Below are 9,782 nucleotides of genomic sequence, written 5' to 3'. Positions count from 1 at the left end.
TTTCAGCAGTGGGGCTTGGATTTTATTGGAGAAATCAATCCACATTCCAGTGGCCAGCATAGATGGATATTAGTAGCCACTAATTATTTTATCAAGTGGATTGAAGCAATCCCTACCAGAAAGGTTGATCATAATGTGGTCATTAAGTTTTTAATTGAAAATATCTTTACCAAATTTGGGTGTCCACATAAATTAGTCACAGAAAATGCAGCAGCCTTCAGAGCAAAAGAATTGGTGGATATGTGCAATTCAATGGGCATTAAACTGGTTCATTCCACCTCATATTATCCTCAAGGTAATGGTCTAGAAGAATCTTCAAATAAAAGCCTGATAAGGATAACTAAGAAGCTGCTGGAGGACAATAAAAGGAATTGGGATGCTAAGCTCAAATATGCACTATGGGTTGACAGAGTAACCATTAAGAAATCCATAGGCAATTCTCCATTTAGGCTAGTATATGGCACTGAAGCTGTATTCCCCATTCAGTTAATTCTCCCTGTGGCAAAATTCCTTCAAGAAGAGCAGAATGAGGAAGGAGACATGGCAAAGAGGATCACTGATTTAGCAGAGGTACATCAGATTAGAGAACAACTGGTTGAAAAGGCTACAACACATCAGAAAAAGATCAAGAAGGCTTTTGAAAAAGGGACAAAATCAAATAATTTTCAGGTTGGAGACTTGGATCTGAAATGGGATGTATAGAAAGAAAAGAAAGGCAACCATGGGAAATTTGATGCTTTCTGGACAAGCCCTTTTATTATTTCACAGATTCAAGGGAACAATACCTTCATACTGAAAAGTATGGGAGGAGAAGAAGTTTTTGATGGCCCAGTTAATGGGTGTTTTCTGAAAAATTATGTTGTTTAAGATCTTTGGCCTTAAAAGTTGTAAATATTTTGTTTTTATCAGTTTAGTATAGGTTCAGTCAGACTCCATGCCCAATGGAACACTAGGAATTTTGGCTTTTCATCAGAAAGGCATTAATCTGCAGGTTCTTGAGACCTCATAGGGAGGATCTCATCCCCAGAAGGAGCCAGTGTTAGCTTTGCTATTACTTTCAAAGTTTTAAGGACAAATGCAAGCCTGATTGGGTTGTTGATGATCAAAAAGGGGGTCGCAACAGTTGGCTTTCCTTCCCTCCTTCATTTTCTTTATAACTCTATAACTCCCACTACCTCTGTTTCCTCCTCCTCATTCATTTTTCTACGTTCCCATCACCCTGTTATCCCTATTTTTCCTCCCAAAACCCTCTATAAACCCATTTTCCCCAGGCCCCCAAGCGTTAATGGCGTTAAACCCATATGACTGCGCCTTCACAAAAAGCGCTACCCGTGGCTGTCAATGTCACATCAATCCCGCTAAACCACGTTCATCTCCCCACCGTCCGATCAACCCCTGCCACGATCGGACGACATCTGCAGCTCCCGCTCTCGTAACCTGCATGCTTGTTAGCCAGCGGGGAAAGCGGTTTCCCGCCCGTCGCAGAAGCCACGCGTCGCAGTTCTATTGCATCGTGCGGGTTTATATGGAAACCGTTGTAGCTCCGAAGGCGGTGCGGGGAATACCGCCTGCACGCGAAACCACTGTTCCCCGGCCGTTAATATCCGTGCACCTTTCATGCCCGATCATCAGCGAATCTACCCAACTACGATCCGACAGCTGACAATGGTCTCCACCGACTTCCTCCCAATAGCTCCCTCCGATGCAATCTCAGTCGTCCATCTGCACGATCTGACGACTCGTAGTCACTCTGCCTCGCATCTTCCCATCGCCTCCCACCATGAGATCTTAGCCATCTGTCAGTTCCATCCAACAACTAGCATTGATTCCCAGCCCTTCATTCATTTTCGATGCAGTTTTCATGTGTTTGGCCTATACCGTGCTTCCAGGGGATGAAGGCAATCGTCTACTAGCTCTGTGCAGTTAAGCTTCAACTACTGCATTCAACGCATTGTACATCCAAAGGACGAGAAGGACAACCTTGAGCAGATAAACACATTTACCAGCTATGGAACTTTTTCCATACGACATTCCACCTGTTTGAGAAGGACAACAAAGTACCAGAAAAGGTCAGTTTGTTCATTAAAGCACACAGTTTGCAGCAGAGACCCATATTAGATAGTGAAGGTGGTTGGTGGTCCATTATGACCCCTCCACGCATATGATAGCAGATATTTTTGTAATCAACCTCTATATATACCTAGAAGCAAGATGTAATGAGGGTTGATGGATATTGTTTTGATGTAAAGTTCAACTTCTAGAGACTGTAACTACTGTGATACCTGCAGTGTCTGGTCTTCATTTTCAGCTAATGCAAGCTTCTTTTGTTGTTAATTGCTCACTTTCCACTTCTTTGTTCCAGGTTGTGCCTGCTATACATTTTTCATGTGCTCTTGATGTTTAGCATTAGAGGGGCTGTCATCCCACCTCTGTGTTAGAATCTAGTATGTATTATTGAAGGTGTATGCAAGTTTATGTTTTCTTGGTGCCAGAGAGCTGTCATCCTATCTGTGCATTAGGAAATAGATTTACAGACCTTTCTACTGGTTGCAGTTGGCCATCATATGGTCTTGTGCATCTGCTGGTGTGGTCAGCATTCTCCATGTTCAACTATTCCTTAAACTGTGAGTAATTGGTGGTCTAAAGCCTTGTAGTTTGAGGGTGTTCACCCATGTCTAGGGTTAAGCTTGGTAGAAGTGGTTATCTGGCTTGAATATGCATCATTCCTTCCATTCATCCACCATTTTCCAACACTTTTGTTGAGTTTGTAATGTTCTCGAGCATCTCTGAGATACAACCTAGGAGAGTTTCTTGGGGTGATAACAGGTCCATGGCTGGGTGGTGAGACCTTCCAGAAAGATTATTGATTGCACAGAATAAATAACTTGACATAGATAAGTACTCAAAGGATTTTAATTATTATTGACAGTTAAATGGTGTAAATGGTGTGTATTAGGAGTAATGGTCTCGTTTTCTCGTCTTTAAGTTAGATACTGATAATTATGGATAACATTTTGTATACCAATTACATTCATCATAGAGAAGAAAATTGATGCCATAGTCTTTTCTCTAGTTTTATATTATGATTAAATCTAAACCATGCAGTATTATAGTTTTTACAAACCTAACTAATACTTGTTGTATTAAAGACAAATGTAATGACAGTAGAGTTATAATCCTTGCTTAGACCCTACTAACTATGTATATTTTGGAACAAAAACAATCTAAATTATCTGTACAAATAAATACCGATTATCAAGGAAGAAGTAAACAGAGTATTTATTACTTTCCTAAGCAAGAAAGGCATGAAACCTCAAGGCATAAATTCCTTTCGATTGTGAAACAAGATTGAAATCAGATTCAATATATATATATATATATATACACTTAACGTATATATATATAGACTTAACATATATTTACGATTCAATATACATGCCTGACTTATTACCATGCACATAATCAAGATTAGCATACATACAAGACTTTTTACTATGCATGCATCTTTCTATTCACGAATAGGTATCGCCATTAGAAATCATGAGTGAAAATAATATTATATAAACTGAAAATCCCAAGAACTATAACACATAATAAATATTCCTCTATTCTAAACTCTCGGTTCAATTGTTTCCCTTCACTAAATAGGATAAATTCATACTTCCACGAATCTGTTCAGATGCCTGGCTTGCCTTGGCCAGGGCCGAAACTTGGTAAAGATTGTCCATAAACCCATCAAACATTCAATACAATAAAAAATTAAAAAATGTCATTTTTGGCAACACATGCATTAAGCAACATCCATAAACATTTTTCAGTTCAAAAACCATTCAGAAAATTCAGTAAAGTCCAGGTAGTCAAGCTACGAATCCAAATCGAACACAACCAATCGACATAACCTTAATTCCTAAAACAATTGCGAATTCCAGGTTACGGTGAGGGTTTGGCTATGCCGAGAGCCAGCAAACCCTCCCACCCCCAAACGTGGAGCTGAACCTAGTGTATTAGACAAGTAGACTGTCGATTTGGGAATTGTAACCAACTTGTCAATAGCAGAGAAATTTAGCTCAGGTATAGGTCCTTCTCAAAGGCTCATTAACTCCAGAGTTAGGGTCGAGCTATTACCTGTAAAACCATCAAGAAAAATCATTAGAGGTAGTATTAGGAAATATTAATCTACAAATAATGCTTAAATAAAACTATGTTAATGATTTTGATACCTGAGATGAGGGGTGCCATAGTTGGAGCACCGCATACCTGAAAACCAACGATAATTTGTCAACCACAACTACCAGAGGGAAAATGAAAATAAGAGAGGGTGTTCTGGAGTAGAGCAAACTTCGTCTCTGTAGCAGAGGGGTATCTCTGTTCGGCCCTCGGGGTCGAGGGAGGAGCCGAGACCTTCCACCTGAACATACCTGCAGCAAACGTTGTGGTCAGTATAACTGAAAATGAGTGAGGATAACTGCGATTTCAAACGAAAGATTGTGTCTGGTTGACTTACCTCGTTACTGTTGCCTGCCTAAAGGTGATAGCCATTTGCTTCCTAAAGCGAAGGAGGGTATGCAAAGGTAGAGGTAGAAACCCTAATTCCATTGCTTCTTACCTTGAGCGTATTAGAGCTTCACTCTCTCACCAGGTAAAATGAAATGGGATGGAATGGTAAGGTTAGGGTTTACTTCGGGTTAGAGTCCCCATGTCTGAGCCACCTGCATCGACCAGACACAGCATTCAAATCTTTCACCTCTGCATTAATCAAACCCAAGTGGAAGAGTCATCACCCCTACCGAGGTGAGGACAGGTGGAGCGCATCCATGACCTTGGACAGATAGTCATGCAGTTGAATTAGTGTTATATTTAATTCAATCCTTAATACGCGCCAGTCCATTGTGTCCCTAATGACCCCTTTAACCATTGAATACATTGTGCATTGAATAGGGTAAGATTAAAAGTTAATTATGGTAATTAAGGAGGAATTTTTTATTATTATTCGAGGTGTTACAAATGGTATGAGAGCCAAGTTTCATACACTGAGGCTTCTGGGTTAAATAATATACAACAGAAATCCTTTTTTTTGCTGTCATGCTTAAGAATGTATAATAAACAATTGAGTTGTAAAACTGAACATAGAGACGGAGACAAAAGTCCGCATCCAACATGCAAAGGAACCCCGGGCTCCCAAACCCGTTGGAGGTGCCTTATGTTGAGGCCAATCCAGATATATGGATACAATTGGGAGAGGAGTCTTGACAAGCTAATGTTGGGCTGCTAGAAACAGTGCCGTAGCTATGTGCAGAAATGATAAATTTGAGGTCTGATAATGAACGCAGTAGATAGGAGAAAGAAAATATTCTCAAGATCCTGTCCGACCGACATAATCAGCGAGGGCCAGACCCCAGTATGGAGGACAGAGAAAGAACACCAACAGCTCACCATGGTGAGGATAATGCCGAGTCAGCAGAAGGACATAAGGAGGATGAAGAAGGGCATTTGGATAACGTGTCAGACCAAAGGAAAACCAAAAGAAAAAGATGGAATTACAGGGTGAATTTAAGAAAATAAAACCATCATTGTTCAAAGGAGAATCTGAGGAGGCAGCTGAAGCGTGGCTGATTGATATGGGGAAATATTTTCAAATTTATGAATACACTGACAAGCTCAAAGCACGTTTAGCGGTTTATCAGTTATGGGGAAAAGCCACTCTCTGGTGGGAAGAAATAAAGACAATGAGAAAGATTGATGAAGAACAGGTGACATGGCAAGAATTCCATAAACACTTTAAGGATAAATACTTGACTAAGCATTACTACGATGAAAAAGTAAAGGAGTTCCATGAGTTAAGGTTGGGAACCTTGACTATGGATGAATATGTGAAGAGGTTCACCTCCTTGCTACGATATGTTCCATACATGCAGGAGGAGAAAGCAAAGATTCAGTGATTTATTAGCAGTCTGCCTAATTTCATGAAGGAAAAATTGGAATTTGACTATCCAAGATCAATGGATGATGCGGTGCGTAAGGCCCGTATCTGTTACCAGTAGATGAAATAGAAAAATGAGGCACCCAAAGGAAATTCAAGCAGAAAAATGAGGAATCTACCCCCTAATAGACAACAGAAATTTGGAAATGGTCGGAATAGTTAGCAGAGAACCTTTGGAAAATTTTCTAGAAATCCACCCAAGTTTCCAGCATACCCCGAAAGCAAACAGACAGAGGGTATTAATAAGCCTGTGACCGAACAACCACCTAAGCCACCTCTGCAATGTTGGGGCTATGGAGAATCTCACTATTATAATAACTGCCCACACAAGGCCCAAAATGAACAGTGGTCCAACATGCAAGAAACTTCTACAGTTGGAGATATACCAAGGAATATGCCTAGAATTAATGCCGCATTGGACGACCATCAGGAAGAATACCATCCCACTATGATTGAATGCGAAGGTATGATTGCTAATCAAGGTATGATCTAGGTGCTAGCCTGAGTTATATTAGCCCCAAGGTGGTAGAAAAATGTCAGCTACCCAGTAGCAAATTTAAGAAATCATGGCTAGTACAACTAGCCACTAGAGCTAAGAGGAAGGTGTCTTCCAAATCAGAAAATTGTCCTATCATAGTTTCAGGGTAGCTCATTCATGTTGATCTAAATATATTACCCCTAGGTTCCTACGATGTACTGATAGGAATGGACTGGTTAGAAGGACATTGGTCCTTAGTGGATTGTAAAAAGAAATTTGTGAACTACCTTACCGAACTGGGGCAAAGAAAAGAAATTCAGGGAATCCAGAAAAGCATGAAGTTACACCCCATCACTGCTAACCAGCTGGGGAAATGCATTAGAAAAGGCTATCAAATTTATGTTGTTCAGGTAGGATACTCTAATGACAGAAACAAAATGACTTCTTTAGAAAACATCCCTGTAATCCAAGAATTCGTGGATGTATTTCCATAAACTATTCTCAGGCTGCCCCCTAGATGTGACATCGATTTTACTATCGAACTCATACCTGGAGTAGCCCCAGTTTCAAAAGCCCCTTACCGCATGAGCATCCCTGAGTTAACAGAACTCAAAATGTAGTTGCAAGAGCTTCTAGACAAAGGGTACATTCGTCCCAGTGTATCACCATGGGGAGCCCCAGTACTGTTTGTTTGAAAGAAGGATGGGACTTTAAGGTTGTGCATTGACTACCAGCAGCTAAACAAACTCACCGTCAAAAATAGATATCCCTTACCTCGGATTGACGATTTATTTGACCAAGTGCAAGGGGGCAGTGTATTCTCTAAGATTGATCTAAGATCTGGTTATCACCAAATCTGAATAAAGGACAAGGACATCTGTAAGACTGCCTTTCGAACTCTCTATGGTCATTACGAGTTCGTAGTACTGCCTTTCGGCCTTACAAATGCCCCAGCTACTTTTATGAGCCTGATGCATAGTATATTTCAGCCTTTCCTAGATAAGTTTGTGCTGATTTTTATAGATGATATTTTAATTTATTCAAAAAATCAGGAGGAACACGAACAACACTTAAGAATCGTGTTGCAAATTTTGCGAAATAATCAGCTATACGCTAAATATAGCAAGTGCGATTTTTACAAAGATAAAATTCAGTATTTGGGTCATGTTATATCAGCTGAGGGCATAGCGGTTGACTCGGAAAAGATAAAAACAATAATGGAATGGACAACCTTGAAAATGTTGTTGATATCAGATCCTTTTTAGGCCTGGCAAGTTATTACCGTCGATTCATTAAAAAAATTTCAAAGATAGCTTTTCCTATGACCTCCCTACAGAAAAAAGGGTGTGCTTTCCATTGGACAACAGAATGCCAGTAGAGTTTTGAGCAGCTGAAGCAGTTACTCACCACGGCACCAGTGCTGAGTGTGCTTTCCATTCGTTGTTTGCATAGATGCGAGTAAGGAAGGAGTTGGTGGGGTATTAACTCAAGAGGGAAAGGTCATCGCATATGAATCACGTAAATTGAAGGACTATGAACAACAATACTCTGCTTATGATCTAGAGTTAACCGCAGTTGTACACGCACTTAAAATGTGGCGGCACTACCTTTTAGGAAAGAAATTTCTACTATTAACCGATCATAGAAGTTTAACAAATTTTTTTAATTAGTCAAGTTTGAATGCTTGACAGGCCTGGTGGACTGCATTTCTAAGCGAATTCGACTTTGATATGAAACATCTTAAAGGAAAAGAAAACCGGGTGGCTGATGCATTAAGCAGAAAGATGCATTGTGTCTATGAGATACAACTCAATCAGGCACAATCTAACCTCCCTGAAATTATCAAGGAAGCATCCCTCAAGGACCCAGAATATGCTTTTCTATTGCAGCAAGTAGCAGAAGATCGGACAAAGGGAAAACAGTCTGATTATGATATAACTTCTGAAGAATTGTTGACCTTCAGGAACAAAATTTATGTTCCCAATCAAAATTACGTTAAGCAATTATTACTGGATGAATTTCACAGGAAGCCCTATGCCGCCCATCCAGGATATCAGAAACTTTTAACAACTATCCGAAAAAGTTACTTCTGGCCAGGATTAAGAAAGGATGTTGCGGAGTACTTATCCAAGTGTTTGGAATGTCAGTTAGTAAAGGCAGAGCATCAGCATCCTGCAGGTCTCCTACAACCATTACCCATTCCTAAATGGAAATGGGATACAATTACTTTAGATTTTATTACAGGATTACCCCGCACTAGAAAGCAACATGATTCAATTATGGTGGTAGTGGATAAGCTGAGTAAAACAACCCATTTTATACCGGTGAAATCCACCTACAAGACAATAGAGATAGCATATATATTCATGAAAAAAAAAAATTTATTACATGGGATACCCCGAGTTGTGATTTCCGACAGAGATGTAAAATTCACATCCACTTTTTGGAAAACCCTTTTTGCTGGGTTGGGTACTCAGATTCAATTCAATACCGCTTACCATCCGCAAACAGATGGCCAAACGAAACGAGTAAACCAAGTCCTCAAAGATATGTTAATAATGTTTGTTATGTAGCAACCCCACAAGTGGGAGGATTACCTCCACTTAGTAGAGTTCGCGTATAACAATGGCCATCATGAGTCATTGGGCATGAGACCTTTTGAGGTCCCGTATGGAAGGAAATGTCAAGTATGCCATAACCTTTTCTCTAGTTTTACATTATGATTAAATCTAAGCCATGTAGTATTATAGTTTTTACAAACCTAACTAATACTTGTTGTATTAAAGACAGATGTAATGATAGTAGAGTTACAATCCTTGCTTATACCCTACTAACTATGTATATTTTGGAACAAAAACAATCTAAATTATTTGTACAAATAAATACCGATTATCAAGGAATAAGTAAACAGAGTATTCATTACTTTCCTAAGCAAGAAAGGCATGAAACCTCAAGGCATAAATTACTTTCGATTGTGAAACAAGATTGAAATCAGATTCAATATCTATATCTATATATATATATATATATATATATATATATATATATATATATATATATATACTTAACATATATTTACGATTCAATATACATGCCTGACTTATTACTATGCACATAATCAAGATTAGCATATATACAAGACTTTTTACTATGCATGCGTACTTCTATTCACGAACAGGTATCGCCATTGGAAATCATGAAAGAAAATAGCATTATATCAACTGAAAATCCCAAGAACTATAACACATAATAAATATTCCTCTGTTCTAAACTCTCGGTTCAATCGTTTCCCTTCATTAAATAGAATACATTCATACTTCCACG

At 39.2% G+C, this 9,782-nt stretch overlaps 1 protein-coding gene across 1 annotated transcript; it reads left to right on the top strand.

Annotated features, from left to right (window-relative positions):
- Positions 1-5,531: 5,531 nt before the first annotated feature.
- Positions 5,532-5,939, top strand: LOC149248256 (uncharacterized). Its single transcript, XM_089448545.1, has one exon. It carries the CDS (start codon positions 5,532-5,534, stop codon positions 5,937-5,939), a length of 408 nt encoding a protein of 135 aa, XP_089304671.1.
- Positions 5,940-9,782: the final 3,843 nt, after the last annotated feature.

The sequence above is a fragment of the Pinus tabuliformis genome, chromosome 7 (assembly GCF_031772625.1).
Source record: "Pinus tabuliformis cultivar Carrire ecotype Pingquan chromosome 7, CPIR1, whole genome shotgun sequence".
NCBI lineage: Eukaryota > Viridiplantae > Streptophyta > Pinopsida > Pinales > Pinaceae > Pinus > Pinus tabuliformis.
The sequence above is the reverse complement of the archived record's forward strand: the minus strand, read 5'-3'. Positions and strand labels throughout refer to the sequence as shown.

What these genes read in the sequence shown, in the direction of transcription:
- LOC149248256 (XM_089448545.1), top strand. Translation starts at nt 5,532, where the DNA reads ATGGAATTACAGGGTGAATTTAAGAAAATAAAACCATCATTGTTCAAA.